Below are 17003 nucleotides of genomic sequence, written 5' to 3'. Positions count from 1 at the left end.
AAAGAAAGTGCAGGAGATTATCATCACGGGTAGCTTGGAATGTAGAGCTTAGAGAGAGAGAGATTGCTGAAATGTTTACTTCTGATGATATGATAAAGAGCCAAAACTGAGAGGACATGATAAAACTAGCTCTGTATACAAGTTGTAATAATAATTACAAGATGCACAGATGGGAGGATGTACAATTTTGTAGCATATCCTAAAAAAAAAAAAAAACACTGACAATAAGATGATCGTGTCGTATTTCCTTTTGAGGGATAATTGTGTCCAGCAGAATACAAAAACATAGGTGTAGAATTTGGGAGGAAGAGGTCATATTTGCATCCACCTCCCGATGAAAACTTGAAAGTAGCAGAGGACTTTTATTTTGACAAAGTTAAGGATTTTAGCACCATAAATTGATGCAGGAAAGGTATAAATTGGTGTATAATAACTCACTAGAATGTAGGTCATTAAGTCTTTCATGCTCAAAATTTTCTGGAGGACCCCCAAACCCCCTGTCTCATATGTGTCACCCCCAATGTTGAAATGAAACCTGCACCCTTGTCCAAAAAGATTGCTGGGCAGCCAACAACGAAAGGAGATTATAGTCAAGCATTTGAATGTTTCATATTGAAAGTTGTGATGACATTTAAAATATTTGAAAATCCTGGCTTTTTAATATTGTTTGATTTTTAACTTCAGCATTGTTAAATGATTATCAGGATAAAATGTTGTTGGCAAGAAAAATCATGACATGAAATTTTCATATGATCCCATGTCTAATATGAAGAAGCGTAAATACTAGGATTTTTTGAAAAAAAATGGCATTGAGTGCTTATAATTTCACATTTTTATTAAATGACAAATATAACAAGGCTATAATATGTCATTGTTACTTTTTTTCTTGGTTAGTAGCAGAGAGCAGCATCATAACCCTGGTAATATTAACAATGATTAAAACTCTTTTTTAAATCAATGAAAACAATAATCTTTCTTGTGGCGCACATATTCAAAAGCCTCTTAGATTGTCACACATTTGAAATGCAAAGAAAAGAAAGTAAAACCCAAACAAAAGTGTGCCACAAAAGCCTGTATGCAAACTCGATAATGAGAACAGTGACAAAAAGAGCACTGTGAGTGAGTAAGAAGAGCGGAGGCTATGAAGATACCGCAGCGGTTTGTGTGTGTGTGTGTGTGTGTGTGTGTGTGTGTGTGTGTGTGTGTGTCTGTGAAGACAGAGCAAGAAAGTAGTATCAATAGTGTCAATACTGTGAAAACTTAGTATTGAAACGCTAATAAAATATTAAAAATTGATATGTATCAATAAATCAATATTTTGACAACTTCTAACAGATAAAATTGCAAGCAGCGATAAACAAAATCTCTGCTTTAACCACCAAATTTAATAATGATAAGAATAGAAGTTCTAACAATATCAAAGAGCTAATTCACAAACTAATTTTAAACTAGATTGTCTGGATTGTTAGGAGCTGAAAAAGTCTGCTGATGAAACTGTCTCGTTCACACTTTTGCATCCGAGCACTTCCGCTGAAGTTTTATTTGCTTGGCAGTTCTTTAAAAGCCAGCTGGATATAAGCCACACGTCCATATGAGCGACGGTAACTGTAAATACAACCTCCACTCTCGGCTCTCCATACCAGCCTAATTAGCGCCAGTTAGCATTTGTCATTGCGTTTAGGGGTGAAGATTAGGAACACCTCTCAATTAATCTGCAATCAGCCTGTTTGTTAATTAGCTAACCTGTTCTAAGTGGCCTTCAGGGCTCTTGTGTAATTAGCTAAGCTGCTGGGAAGCAGGTCTGTGTGTTGACATTGACCTAAAGCGTACACACACGCACACAATACACACACAGACACACACTGGCACATATATAGTGTATAAGACACACAGATGTCTCCAGTCATGGTCAAGAGGGACACAAACCCCTGGCACCCAATAAATTACATACAAAAACAAACCTGTGCCAGTGTGTTCAGGAAAAACAAATGCTTAAACACACACACACACTTCCTAACATACTTTATTAGTTAGTGCAAGCGTGCCTTGCTCATCCAAATATACATATTTGCACATCGTCATGCTCGCAGCGTTACATTTCTACTGATTATTCCTCCCCACCTTCTACCGCAAACCTGCATCCCTCAAAAGCATTCTTAGAAAAGGCAGGAGGGGGAAGAGAAAAAAAAATACATACTGTACTCCCCATGCACGTACACTCTTTTGAACATTTCATCCTTTTCAAGTGCAACAACATCCCAACCAAAATGAACAGCTTCTCCATTGCTGTGTCGAAGCGTTTTTTTTTTCTTGCTCACTTCAAAGCCATTTGTTTACTCTGCTGCCTCCTGACATTGTCTGTGGTAATTAAAGGAGCACACTGAAATTTATGGTTTAATTATACAGGCCTTGTTATGCAGAGAAGACCAGGATGGGCTGATATGCTCAATAAAAATAAATAAATTCCATACGGGGGTTTATTGAACCCGCGTTTGCACGGAGGGTGCAATCGTTCCAGCCATTCAGGTGTGTGCGCGTGTTATTGTGTTTATATGTTCATGTGTATGCATATGTGCGCGAATGTTTATTTATGTATTGCTGCCTCGCAGGACAGCAGCAGCAGCTCAGTGCGCAGTGTGAGTGGGTGAGAATGAAATTTAAAAAAAAAAAAAGGGCCAGATGAATTGCAATCGATTGGCGCTGGTTCACTGTATTGATCCCCCAGCATGTTAAAGCCTGCTGTACTCCATGAAGAACACTCAGTCAGTCAGTGTGGGCTCAGACCCCCCCCCCCAGCGCCTCCCCATCCTCCTCCACCCCTTCACCAACTAACACGCGGCTGCATATACTGTAAATGTCTCCCTGTGTTGTTACTGCATGCATGTGTAAAAAGCGGATTGTGCTTGCAGCCTCAGCTTTAGTATGCGTGAGTGTGTGTGTGTGTGTGTGTGTGTTTGTGTGTGTTTGTGTGTGTGTGTGACTTGGTTTTGTGCGTGCACAGTAATGGAGAGTGATCTTGGCTGTGGCCCACAAGCTGCTTCTCTGAACTGATCTTTGAGTTGGGTATAAATAGCGCTTGCTCTATAAATAAAACAGCAGCACCTTTCACACTCACTCTCTCTCACTTACCACACACACACATACACACACATACTTACACACCTAAACCTGCCCACTTGCCTCCTGGATTTTACACCTGCCCGTTCATTATCATAGTATGCAAAAATACTCTCACACATAGACCTCCCATCAATCCATATCTGTGGAGGTCAGAGAGAAGCATGTCTGTGCGTCATATTGACTTATTTACATGGGAGTGAGACCTGAACCAGCTTAGCACGGGCTACCTGCCTGACCTCTGACCCACCTTACTTTTCAGAAGTGTGCACAGTTGGTTATTTAGCTGACGATTTTATTCAATGTTCACGTAGATAATCAATGTCTTCCCCAAAATGGTGATTAAAAAAGGTGTTAGCTGATAAAGACATTGAACCTGAACTGTAGCATTTTGACCAAAAATAAAATGGTTTAGCCCCCAAAAAGTTGGTTCCCAGCTAGAACCAAAAAAGAGCAGGTTTTCCTTTACCTAAAGCGCGAACCATGACAATGGAAAAAAGAGTATACAGTGGTCTCATTAATAGTTGGCTCATGCTTTTTTTAAAACAAATATCTACAATAACAGAACTAAAGGTCATCAGTAAACAATGTTATCTGTGATTTTGCTTCTACTGTTTACTTCAAATTGCGCATTGTGCAATGCCCTCCATTGATTACATATCCTTGATTTTATTGGTAGCACCAAGCTTTTAGAGCTTATTTGGTGGAGAAGGAGTAAATGTTATTACTTATTTGATAATCTATAAATCAGTTTAAATAGTTCAAATTTATCTGATTCCAGCTTCTTATATATGAATATTTATTGGTTTCTTTGCTCCTCCAGGACAGTACAATGAGTATCTTTGGTTTTTGGACAAAACAAGACATTTGAGAACCTCATCTTGGGCTTTGGACTTATCATCACATTCAGACTTTTTATGGACCTAACAACTATGTGATTAATCAATAAAATAATCCTTTGTTGCAGGGTTAGTTGTACAGATTTGGGCCACAGACTGGCAGGCAATCCAACATTGCCATCTTGCTTTCAAGGCAAAACAGACTAACTAACTGCTCTCTAAAACATCAGTGCTGTGACTTTTCCCCATAATGGTGATACAATCGCATTAGCTGATGAAGACATTGAACCTGAACTTGCATTTTTACCAAACCAGCCTTTCAAAGTCCAGGAGGATTACTTCCCAATCTCTGTTTGGCCAGCAGTTGTCAATAGATCTGCAATAGTTAGTCGGTTAATTAATTAGTTGTAAACCATTTAAATAATTATTAACTTATTTGATAATTGATAAGTCTTTTTTTTTTACAAAAAAAGGTTCTCTGATTCAAGCTTCTTAAATGTAAATACTCTCTGTTTGGGTTTTTTTTTGGTAACTCTCTTTCTTTTTCTTCTCTTCTTTGACAGTGAAAAAGTTTGGTGACAAAACACGACCTCTGTTGACCTCATCTTGGGCTTTGGGAAACAGTTGACATTTTTCATCATTTTCTGACATTTTATAAACCAAACAACTAATCGATCAATTGATAAAATAATCAATAGATTAATTACTAATGAAAGTAATCCTTAGTTGCAGCCCTAGTTGTCCATATATGGGCCTCAGAATGGCAGGCAATCCAACATTGCTGTCCTGCTTGCAAGGCAAAACACACTAACAAACTGCTCTCTAAAACATCAGCGCTGTAACTTTACATAATGCTACAGGCCAACTGTAACTCAACATGACTTGAAGTGTTTGCACGGAGCCACCGGCGCAAACCATCACCGGAAAGACTGCCGGTTGACTCAATGAATATCAATAATACAGAATTTTACCACTAATCCTGTTTGCACAGCACTTATTCACATTCACACCACTTTCTACGTCAGTCCATAATGTAGCTGTGTGTCTCAAGAACAACATGTCCCATCCGCCCGCTGTCTGCTGAGCTCAACTCAGGCTAGAAGTGTTTTGAAATGGGGTAGAGAGGAGGGTGTGTGTGTGTTTGTGTGTGTGGGGGGGGGGGGGGTGAGAGATAAATTGGTACAGCGAGCTGGAATGCTGCAGCAGTTATTTAAGGCCCTGTAGGTGCTGCCTAGGCCATATGCTCCCATTATTCCGCTTGGGAGGGGCCCATGTGGGCATGTGAGCAAGGCTGGAGAGAGGAGGAGGTGGAGGAGGAGGGTGGGAGCAAAAGAGAGAAAGAGGGGGTGATGGAGGGGAGTGAAAGGAGAAAAAGGTAGCCGAGGAATTATTTTAAGGAGAGTCCCCCTATCAAGCGTAGGAGGAATTTTTTTGAGAACGGGATACCTGGAGAAGCCTGAGATGAGATGAGAACGAATTAGCTTCTAACGTAAATGATCGCCTTCACCCTCAATATCCGGCTCTCTCGCCGTCGTCTTTGCATAATTCATCTCGTCAAATTTTGAGGTGTGACAGAGTATAATTCATGAACTCCTGAACTTTTCAGGTTGATAGCTTTTTCTTAGGTTAGGCCTTCTCAATCATTTTCATATCGTGGAGCTGCACTTAATGTGATTCTGTATGGAATGCCTCCTCATGGTTTTTTTTTTTTTAGGTTTTTTTTGTATTTTTTACAACTGAAATGCTTTAAATATGCAACAGTAGCAATGATAATGAAATGTGATCAGGATAAAATCAAGTAAATAGTGCAAATAAACTTTGCCCCTTTTCAGAATGTGGATCCCCAAAACTTAATATTTCAAAATAATCTTCTGCAGATAGCTTCATATTTATCTCAAACAAGGCCTAGATGCAGCTTTGCTGTTAGCTTCGTATCTCCTCCTCTCTCTTGTTTTCTCTCTCTCTCTCTTTCTTCTTCTCCCTATCTGTACAGTCTCTTGTCAAACTGAGGCCTGTGTTCCTGATCAGGGCATTGCTCTCATGTTAGCCGCTTCACGGGAAGCACATCCCAGCATTCCCTCTGACACGCCGGCAGCAGCATTACCATAATTGGCTTTTCTACATGACGGGACAGAGGAAATAATAATGTCATTTTATTTACAGCCCTCTTGTCCCGGTCCGAGAGCTATCACCCCCCCCTCCTCCCTCCTCATTTCTCCCTCCCTCCTCACCGCCGCCGCACTCTTCCTCCTTTCCACACATACACTGACATACACCCCTCCTACTCACCCCCCCTCGCCTCGTCTATCTCATCTCCCTCTCTCCCACTCTCCCTGTGCAGGGTGCGAGTCTCGTTCTGCCACGGCGTGTAGGTCAAGCGATGGCTTTTTGATCAGCTCCTGTCCAAAGCCATCAGGGTTGAGAGGCACGTAATGGAGAGCGGGGTGACAAACAGAATCTGGGGAAGGAATAAGACTGCCAGTTTCCTATTAGGGGCCGGCCTAAACGGCCTCGGCCCCCCCACACCCACCGCCTACCCCCTCCCGACCATTCTCTGCTGCGAACCCACTCCTACACTGCCTAAATCACATGAGTGAAGGGGCCTGTGATTGGACATTAGTGCCGCAAATGACTGCCGTGATTGCCCCCTCTTCCCAAACTCACATCAAATAAATAAAGAAATGTGTGTAAATAAATAGAAGGAGGGGTGTTGGAGAAATGGGGCTGGTGGTGGTGAGGGTGGGGAGCCTGACTGGTTTCATCCCCTTCTTTTTCCTCTCTCTCGTTTCATCGCCTCTCTGCCTTTTCTTATCTGGTTTGTTTGGCTTTGACATCGGCCAAATGGTGAAGCTCCACGAGCCTGACAGAGAGTTTTATTGATTTAACAACCGGCAGACTCACAGCAAAGCAAAGGGAGAAGGCGGAAAAGGGAAGGGGGGGGGGGGGGGGCGGAGAAGATAGCAGAAGTTTTGAAAAAGGAGTGATATGTTTCTACTCAGCTCCTTGCCAAAACGCTGACGTGTCCGCTGGTTGTATTTCATTTGGTATCGTTTACAAAAATCAAGTCATACACAAAGTTAAGCCGTGTGTGAGGGAGGAATGCTTTGGAGATGATCTGTACTTAGGTCGATAATGTTGTCCCGTTGTGAGGCCCAGTTTTGTGTCGAGGGCGTTCACCGCAGTCTTTCCATCAGAAAAACATCATGTCAAAGTGTCTCCCTTTCTGCTTAAAATCTGTGAGAACTAGTGTTAAACCTGAGCACAGATTGCAAATGCAAAATCTGCAGTCTTTATATACTAGGTACAAATCAGAATAGGTGCTTCATGGGTGCTTTAGTTGTGGTAGTCCTTCAGGAACTCTCTTATTTAAATAAGAATAATAATAAATGAGGCAGGAGAGAACAAAACACACTTGAGCTCTTATCCCTAATAAAATAAAGGTCTCTCTCTCAAAATATATTTGGTAGCCTGAGACATGAAAACCTTTGATAACACCTTTTTTTATAGAACTATAAAGTGCCAATCCATTTGTGCATTCTGCATTTTTAAAAAAGGCTCTTTATAACATCCAAAGGGGCTCCTACAACCCTTTTTGGTACTTTACATATTTTAGATCCCCTTTTTGTTACAGTGTATTAACCATATGTGTAGGTATTGTGAGATCAGTGCACTTGAATGCTAATTCTTGCTTCCACGGTGTGTATTGTTGGTGATCTGGCATGGCTGGTGGCGGGCTTGATCGCTGCTGTTTCTGACAGTGAGTCTGCAGTGCTATCCTGGCCACGCTGCCGCCTGTCTCCTTGATGGCGGCACGTCCCCGAGCAAAAGTGACAGGCGCTTTGGCGCCCGTGCAGATGGCCCTGCTCACAGCCATCACCCGCTCGGCAAACCAAACCGCCAGGGACGGCACGCCAGCCCTGCCCCTTCCCGAGCCCGCCCCTTTGCTGCTGGTGTTGCTCTGCATATGTGCGTCCAGGATGAGAGAAGGAGCTTAATCTGGTCGCCCGTCAGAATCACACATCTTCAAGTTGAAAGAGATAGAGTTGATGTGTGGCTCTTAATATTTTTCCTTGTGCTTCAGATTTTTAGCATCCTGTCAGAATGGATGCAGCAACTCAAAAGAGACGAGGGGGATCATTTATTTCAGACGAACGTTTCATCACTAATATTGTACATTTATGGTTTGCGAAACCGTCCACTTGCTGCCTGTGATTTTTACAGATGTCTGTCTCTGCCAGTCTTTTGTCTGTGTGCTTTTGATATCTCCCTCTTTGTTGTTTCCATGACAACATGGCAGGACAGGCATTGATTGACAGGGATCGTCAAAGGGTTCCCTGGCGACCTGCTCATTGTTCGAAGCCCCTCCCTGCTGCAGTCTGTTTTGTCACTCACACAGTGATATTTCTGATCTGCTGCTTCTCATTCCTGCTGTCTGTGTGTGTGTGTGTGTGTGTGTGTGTGTGTGTGTGTGTGTGTGTGTGTGTATGTGTGTGTATTAAGCACTGCCAGCTATCGGGGTTTAGCTATTTTTTGGCTGCAGCCATTGCGAGTGACTCACATAGGTAATTCCTACTGTATGTTTGCACTGTTAGTGTGGGCTCATGAAGAACGGATAGCCGTTTCTGCAGGATGCTTTGTATATTAAATGGCTGATATATATTGATAGCCTCCTGTTCTTGAAGCGGGTTAGCGAGGGGGAAGGCACTGTAACAGAAGACACTCTGCAGATGTGTTGTAGAGAGTACAGCACATAATGCTAATCTGCTGTGTTAGGGATTTTCAGGAGTTTTAGAAACTGTCTCGGTCTCAGTCTGTCAGTGGGATTGAAGCGCAGCCAGGTTCTCCTGTAGTGCTCTCATTTCACTGAAATCCTGTCAGGCGTTAGGGGAGTATGTTGCTCATTTGGAGAAGGGTGTATCAGTAGCACACAGCGAACTCAGACTTATAGGCAATATTATGGTCGGTGGCTTCGGGTTTGCACTGTAAGAGCAAACATGCATGAGCTGCAGAGTGCGTAAAGTACACACATAGGCATGGGGAGGTGAGCATGCGGGCAAACAGGCACTTACCGAGGCACTCACACGCACACACATGCACATCATCGCGCAGTCACAGTCGACGGTGCAGCTGCTCACCTCCCCCACCTCCTCCACCCATCTCCTCTCAGGCAGCAGTAAATGTTGCCAGTGTATATATATCAGGTATTATGTCCACTTAGATTATGATATGACAGGTTAGCGTGCCGTTTGAAGCTGACAGCACATCTGTTTCATCAGGAGAGACTGATACTGGCATCTAGGACACACATCTCACCGTGCAGGAAGGAGATAAAGGAAGAAGCTAGGGGGCCGTCTTTCCTGTCTCCCTGCCTCCCTCACCCTCTCTCTCTCTCCCTCTTCTGTCTCCCTTTTCTCTTACACCCCGTCTCCCCGCCCACCAAACCCACCACCTCCTGCTCACTTTTCTTTCTCCGCCGCACCATCGTCTTTTCATTCACTTGTTCTCCCTCTAACCACCTCCTGTCTCTCCTACTTACTGATGCTTGCTGTGTCTTCCCTAGCACGCGAACACACTTATACTTACATTACGTACACATGGTCTATCCTTCTGTCTCATCTGCCTTTGTGCATTTTACCTGATAGATCTCAGCCTTCTTTAGTTCCCTCTCCTCTTTTAATCTGTCTTTTTGCTAAGCTGTGTCCATGCCATTTTGGATCACAGGACAGCAGTAGTATTTTTCAAAATGCCCCAGACTCCTTCCTTCAGCAGTCATTGTGGCATTGTCACTCCAAGTACCATTGTTTTGCCAGTTCCTGCCTAATAGCTCAAATGACAGTGACCTTCAGCTCTTCAGAGAGGGTTTAGGAAAAGCTGCAGTATCTCCAAATTAGTGTTTTGTTTCCCCCCCCCCTAATCAGTTGCATAACCTGAGCATGTGAGGAGCTGAACTTCACTGACTGGATGAGTGAAAGGCAATAAAGCTCTGGAAAGAGAGAAAGAAAAGAGAAACAGGGGGAGTTAAACATGCAAGCATGCAGCTGGCTAACAAGGCCAAACAGCCAGTCATTTCCTGGGGAACATGAGGCATGTGTGGAGGAATAGGGAGTTGGGAAGGAAAAGGACAACTGTCAGAAGCTCAGTGATTTATTTTTCCCTTGGAGGCTTTTTTCACCACTGGCTTTCAGAGCCACATGTGTGCGAAATACACACAAATCCATGCATGCATGCATACGGACACATACACACACCAACAACGGATGAGAGTAAAAGCCTACATTTCCCATCATTGAGTATTCATTCCATGTTATTTTGACAGTGGTCCTGTTGGTGGGCTCTAAATCTTTAATTTCACTGAGCTGACCTCTTTTTTATTCTCCTATTTTCTCCTCTTTTTTGTCTACTCTCTTGCTCTCATTCTCTCCAGCGTACATGCCCGAGGACGAGCTTAAGGCAGACGTTCACGATGAGGAAGAGCACCTGCAGGATGACGGCCTCTCATTAGATGGCCAGGACACTGAGTTTCTGTGCAACGAGGAAGAGGAAGATGTGGACGGAGGCCAGCCGCCTAGTTACAGAGACTCTCCGCTCAGCAACGGCACCAACCCTGATGCTGGATACGGGTCCCCGCTCAGTGATGCCAGTGACCGACTGACAGACTTCAAGAGCACCTCTTCCAGGGACGGTCAGGAGAGGGAAGGCACGGCTTTGCCCTTCCGCCCCAACAACGGCCTCTCTTTCCAGGATAGCCTGGCACAGATGAAAGCCGTCTATGCAAACCTCATCTCAGATGCCTCTTGGTCCAGCATCACAATGGACATCATGAAATCCAAGCCTGCTGCAGCTGGCAGTGTCAACAGTGCCCTCACCACTCCAGAGCCCACCCCTACCGCTTCTGTCTCCACGACTACAACCACAAACAAGAGCAGTGCCGTCAACTTGACTAGCAGTCACCATAACGGCAGGAGCTCCAGCACCACTGTCAACCACACAGGCAGCACGAGTGGCAATACCAATGGCACAGCTGCTAGTTCTGTTAGCAGCCACAGTGCAACCAGCTGCAGTGGGAGCAGCAGTGGTGGGGCTAGTAATGGTAGTGGTGTAGCCTATGACTGGCACCAGGCAGCACTTGCCAAAACTCTTCAGCAGACCCCCTACCACCTTTTACCAGAGCCCAGTCTCTTCAGCACAGTGCAGCTCTACCGGCAGAACAACAAGCTGTATGGTTCTGTTTTCACTGGTGCAAGCAAGTTTCGCTGCAAAGACTGCAGCGCTGCCTACGACACGCTGGTGGGTTTAACAGTCCACATGAATGAGACGGGCCACTATAGAGATGACAACAAGGACAAAGAGGAGGATCAGGGAAAGCGCTGGTCCAAACCACGTAAGCGCTCTCTGATGGAGATGGAGGGGAAAGAGGATGCCCAGAAGGTGCTGAAGTGCATGTACTGTGGCCACTCATTTGAGTCTCTGCAAGATCTTAGTGTTCATATGATCAAGACCAAGCATTACCAGAAAGTGCCTCTCAAAGAACCAGTGCCAGCCTTGGCCACTAAACTGGTGCCCACTTCAGCTAAAAAACGAGCTATTCAAGATGCTATAGTATCTCCATGCTCCCCGGACTCTCTCCATGCTGGTAGTGGTGGTGGTGGGAGTGTATCCCTTGGGGATGTTGGCAAAGATGCAAAATCTGCAGCTAACCCCTATGTAACACCTAACAACCGCTATGGCTACCAGAATGGCGCCAGCTACACATGGCAGTTTGAAGCTCGTAAAGCCCAGATCCTCAAATGCATGGAGTGCGGGAGCTCCCATGATACACTGCAACAGCTAACTGCCCATATGATGGTTACTGGTCACTTTTTGAAGGTTACAAATTCTGCGTCCAAGAAGGGCAAACAGCTGGTGTTTGATCCAGTGGTGGAAGAGAAGATTCAGTCTATCCCACTGCCACCGACCACCACCAGACTTCCTGTTCCCAGTGGTGTTAAGTCCCAGCCGGTATCCCCCGCCCTCTCCTCTGGCTCAGAGGAAAAGAGGGAAGGAGTTGAGGATGAAAAGGTTGAAAGTGGTGAGCCAGTGGAGAGAAAAATCAAGGAGGAAAGAGATGATTCAGGTGAGAAATCTGAGTCTGACGCCACATCATATAAATACCTTAGAGAAGAAGATCTGGAGGAGGCACCTAAAGGAGGGTTAGATATTCTAAAATCCCTTGAGAACACAGTATCCAGTGCCATCAGCAAAGCCCAGACAGGCACACCCACATGGGGTGGCTACTCTAGCATTCATGCGGCCTATCAGCTGCAGGGCGCCATGAAGAGCTCTGCTACTGTCTTACCCCCAATGGTCCAAAGTGTCCAGATGCAGCCAATGTTTAACAGTGGGCTACGAGGCCTGGTAAATGATCCCAACTCAGTCATCCACTCACCTCGGAGCCCTTCCTCCCCTACCCCCCTCAGGAGCAACGTCACTGCCATGGAGGAGCTAGTGGAGAAAGTGACTGGGAAAGCTGCCACTGTGAAGAAAGAAAAGGAGGAGAAGATGGTGAGCCTGGAACGATGCCGGCCCCCGTCATTAGTAAAATCCCCCTCTCCTGCACTGAGAGAGCAGAGAGAACAATTGGCATCTCCGAATGACCTGTCTGTAGGTAAACCATCGGGTATGAGAAGTAGCAGTCCAGGCAGTATAGATTCAGAGCTCATCTGCAAGAAGGAGCCTAAAGAGAGCCTCGTTGATGGCCACACCAACCATTCAAAGAACAGCTCTGAGGCGTGCCAATCTCCAGTAACTAATGGCAACAGTCTTGGCATCATCACCGATCACTCACCAGAAAGTCCATTCATCAATCCTCTCAGCGCACTCCAGTCAATCATGAACACGCACCTGGGTAAGGCCTCCAAACCCGTAAGCCCAGCTGCAGACCCACTATCTATGCTTTATAAAATCAGCAACAGCATGATGGATAAGCCAGCTTTTAACCCAACTCCTCAGGGCAAGCCAGCTGAGCCTGTCAACCACTATCCTATATATGAAAACAGTGACCAGCCAATAGACCTGAGTAAAAATAAGTCCACCATTAACAGCAACAATAACAACAACAACAACAGCAGCAGTGTACTATTGACCAATAGTAGTGTAAATGGTAACAAACCCCTCATCTCCCTCCCTGACTCAGTCTCCTCTCCTCTGAGAGAAAATGCTCTCATGGACATTTCCGATATGGTCAAGAACCTCACTGGAAGACTGACGCCCAAATCTTCAACTCCCTCCTCCATTTCAGAGAAGTCGGACGCAGACGGCAGTGCATTTGAGGACGCCCTCGAGGACCTCTCCCCAGTGCAGAAGAGGAAAGGGAGGCAATCCAACTGGAATCCCCAGCACCTCCTCATCCTTCAGGCCCAGTTTGCCTCCAGTCTGAGGGAGACCTCAGAAGGTCGCTACGCCATGACTGACCTGGGCCCCCAGGAAAGGGTCCACATCTGTAAGTTCACAGGCCTCTCCATGACCACCATATCCCACTGGCTGGCTAATGTCAAGTACCAGCTGAGACGGACTGGGGGCACCAAGTTTCTCAAGAACATGGACTCGTGCCAGCCTGTGTTCCTCTGTGGTGACTGTGCCTCCCAGTTCAGGACTCCCTCCTCCTACATCAGCCACCTGGAGTCTCACCTGGGCTTCAGCTTGAAGGACCTGTCCAAACTGTCAGCTGAGCACCTTCGGGAGCAGCAGGCTGCCTCAAAGGTGATCACAGACAAAATGACATTCGGCAGCCCCCTGTCAGCCTTGACCACGGCAGAGGATGACACAGGCTCTGTGTACCAGTGCAGACTTTGCAATCGGACATTCGTCAGCAAACACGCAGTCAAACTGCACCTCAGCAAGACCCACGGCAAGTCTCCAGAGGACCACCTGGTGTTTGTCACTGCTTTGGAGAAACTGGAGAAGCTAGACAAAATGGAGAAGGTTTAAACGGGGTCTAGAGCTGAGCGTAGAGACTGACAGCTGTGGAACTGACTAGAATTTCATTGCACTAAAATGACATTGTTCACAGTTACTGCACTGGGCCGAACTGAGCCGCCAGAAAAAAAAAAACGGTCTTATTATTTTTTGTTGTGATAACTGCCTGACTGGACCATGTCTTTTCATGTTGATTTGTTTTTGTTTTGCCAAGCTTTTTTACACTTATTTTGTAATATATTTATATGCTATTTGTCTGATCTGTGCATGTATTTTAGTGAATCAAGGTTAAACACAAGATTTTAATCTTTTCATGGCAAAAATACAACTACTGCTTCAATGGTAAAAGTGGTGAGTGGAAAAAGAATTGGTGGAAGAGAAAACTGTATAATACTTGATATGAAGAAGGTGAAAATTAAATGTATACACCAAAAGAATGAAAGAATACCCTGAAAGACTGAAGTAGCACCTTAGACAGTTGAATTTTGAATTGTAAAGAGAACATGTTTTGAAATATCTTGCATTTGTCAAAATCAGATTGATTTTTAAAATATTGAGGATTATCATTTCCCCCCTTTCTCCTTTTTGGGTTCCTGTCACTGCAATGTTTCTGATGACGAATGGCCTGCTCATAAATCTGTCAGTGTATTAGAAAAAAGATCACGTGAACATTTGGAAAAACTGAAATGCTGCTTCTGGTTACGAGTCAATCAGTGAAAAATGAATGGCCGTCAGTATGCAAGTTTGCTCAAAAAACTTTTTCCTTGTTGTGAAGTATCACCTTATAGCAATTTTCCAGTTGTATGGTTTGTTACAACATTCTCTTTCTAAATTGTGTCGCTTTATTCAACTGTAAAGAGAACAGTCCGTTACATGTAAATGATTACCAGTGAAAATGTCAGTACTCCATCAGACATATCTTACCATTTGAAACGGCTCAACATTCTTTGTATCTTAAGGTGTGTGCATTCTCTAACTTTTATATTGTCATTTTATATACAAAAATGATAAAAAATAAAAACAGATGGTGTATATAGATATATGCTGTAGAGCTACAAAATGTCCTTTTTTTAAAGAAAATACAAATTTAGCTTCTCTGGCTTGGTTTACAGAAATGATTTTAATTATACTTGCATCCAATTTGATGCATGAAATGGTGTGGAAAATAAATAAGCGATGCACAATGACTATACATTTCAATGTTTTATCGACAATATTGTAAAAAAAAAAGAAAAAAAAACTTTTTAGCACCGATTAGTTTGTTTCATTTCTTTCTCAATTGTAAAATAAACCCCAAAGCAGTTGTTAACAGTCATACATTTGTGGTTGCGTGTTCATTTGTCATGGTGGTGTACCAAACTCAGCATGTACAAAGTCTCGCTCTGTAGCATAATTTGCTTTGCGGCAGATTAAAGCAATCACACCCAAGTAAATCCTAACAGTGTAACAGGATTTTTTTATTTGGTTAAGCGTTTGAATTGAGAGGTGAGATTTCAAATGTTATTCTGCAACAGACCTGCTTTTGTGTTCGAAAATTTTAAGAGAAAAGAAAAGTCACTTGTGTCATACTCATAACTGATGACTGGGCCGCATCATACTGCCGATGATTATTATAATGACGAAGATGACGGGGATGATAAGCCTGTAAGGGTGTCTATTGTACTGTACGGAACTCATGCTAGGCTTGTGACTGGCCTTTGGAGGGCCCGTTCTCAAAGAATCAGTGTTATATTAATGACGGCAGTGTACTTTTGCCTGTCTTCTTGGAACAAAATCAGATGGGTGTCTGTTCTTCTTGATATAGCCTCCTGACTAGCCACACTGTACCAACCAATGATGAACACAGCTGTTCATTTGATACACGAGGAAGCTGTCGTCTTCTGTGATCAACTGCATCACTGATAACAAGAAAATACTGCATATCTTAACACTATGCCTTGAAAAAGTGACATTGATATTTTTTGGGGATGCGGCAGTGGAGGAGTGTAACTGTAAAATGTATCATTTAAATTTGCTTTTTAAAGCTTTTTGTATCATCGATCAGAGCCAGAGTCTTAAGGACATGTGTACAGTAAATACCAAATTTTCAGTATCTGTATTTTATCAGTATTCTACAGATAAAGAGGTTAGGGTTAGGGGGTTAGGGTTCCCGCAGCTAGCTCGTTATGGTCTAAGGTTAGTCACAAACTATGCAGAAAACCACTGCCATTTCCCTTTCCACTTCATTTAATTTGTTTCCATCTCTGAAATGTTTGTTTGCATAGTTGCTTGCAGAGCATGACAGAAGATGTCCTCACCTTTTCGGGTAATCAAGCAGCTTCTACATCACCTAAGTACGTCAATATCCTCTGTTTCACTTCGGCCGCAGCTTTTTTAGCCACTTTTTCAAGCTCTCTTTGCTTTGTTGTGTTCTATGTTTTGACTTCTTTCAGTGTTCACCATAGCTTGAACACTTAGCTTTGGTGAGAGCTGAAAGTAAGTCATTGTGTTCAGTGACCTCTGGATGACCGCCCAGCAAGTTGTGGGGTTTTCTTCCTCAGGCAGCCCTGCAGGTGAAGCGTCTGCATCAGGAATTTGATCTCTCATCTCGCCCTCATGTCTCAAGTTTCTGATAGAGTACTTACAGTGCCAGCCTTTGTATGGATGACGCCATGCTGCAGTGTTATGACTTCCATTCCTCACACTCACAACGTGTCTCGTGTCGGCTGAGTCAGTCACACACACTCGCTCTCCCGGCTATATTAGCGTGAGTGTCTTTGTGCAATTACACACCTCCTCGATCTGGCTGCACCTCGCTGTGTTGATACATGGATTCAGTGACAAAGGAAACACAGGCAGAGGGCAGATTAGCCCCGGCTGAAGATGCAGCTTCCTCGGAAAAAGGGGGCTGCTAGAGTTGGGTTATAAAACAAACAAGGCAGATAAACAAGCAACATTTGGAGGAGATAGTGTTCCCTGCACACCAGAAATAAAAAAACACCTTGTAGGTTTAATACCCCACAGCTAAACCTGTAATTTTGCTGTGCCGTCAGATAGCTGCTGAGCCGATAGAGACTCTTTCCTGCTTTGTTAGAGATCAGTGCACTGTTTCCT

The 17003-nt window shown here is 44.1% G+C and overlaps 1 protein-coding gene across 2 annotated transcripts in view; it reads left to right on the top strand.

The window, feature by feature from the left end:
• LOC121946175 (teashirt homolog 1-like) overlaps positions 1-15225 on the top strand; it is a 41142-nt gene extending 25917 nt beyond the window's left edge. For both annotated transcript variants that reach the window (XM_042490644.1, XM_042490643.1), the window contains exon 3: positions 10381-15225. In XM_042490644.1, coding sequence (XP_042346578.1) covers positions 10381-13922 — 3542 coding nt within the window. In that variant the 3' untranslated portion in view covers positions 13923-15225. The remainder of the gene's footprint in view (positions 1-10380) is intronic.
• Positions 15226-17003: the final 1778 nt, after the last annotated feature.

The sequence above is a fragment of the Plectropomus leopardus genome, chromosome 7 (genome assembly GCF_008729295.1).
Source record: "Plectropomus leopardus isolate mb chromosome 7, YSFRI_Pleo_2.0, whole genome shotgun sequence".
Taxonomy (NCBI): Eukaryota; Metazoa; Chordata; class Actinopteri; order Perciformes; family Serranidae; genus Plectropomus; species Plectropomus leopardus.
The sequence above is the reverse complement of the archived record's forward strand: the minus strand, read 5'-3'. Positions and strand labels throughout refer to the sequence as shown.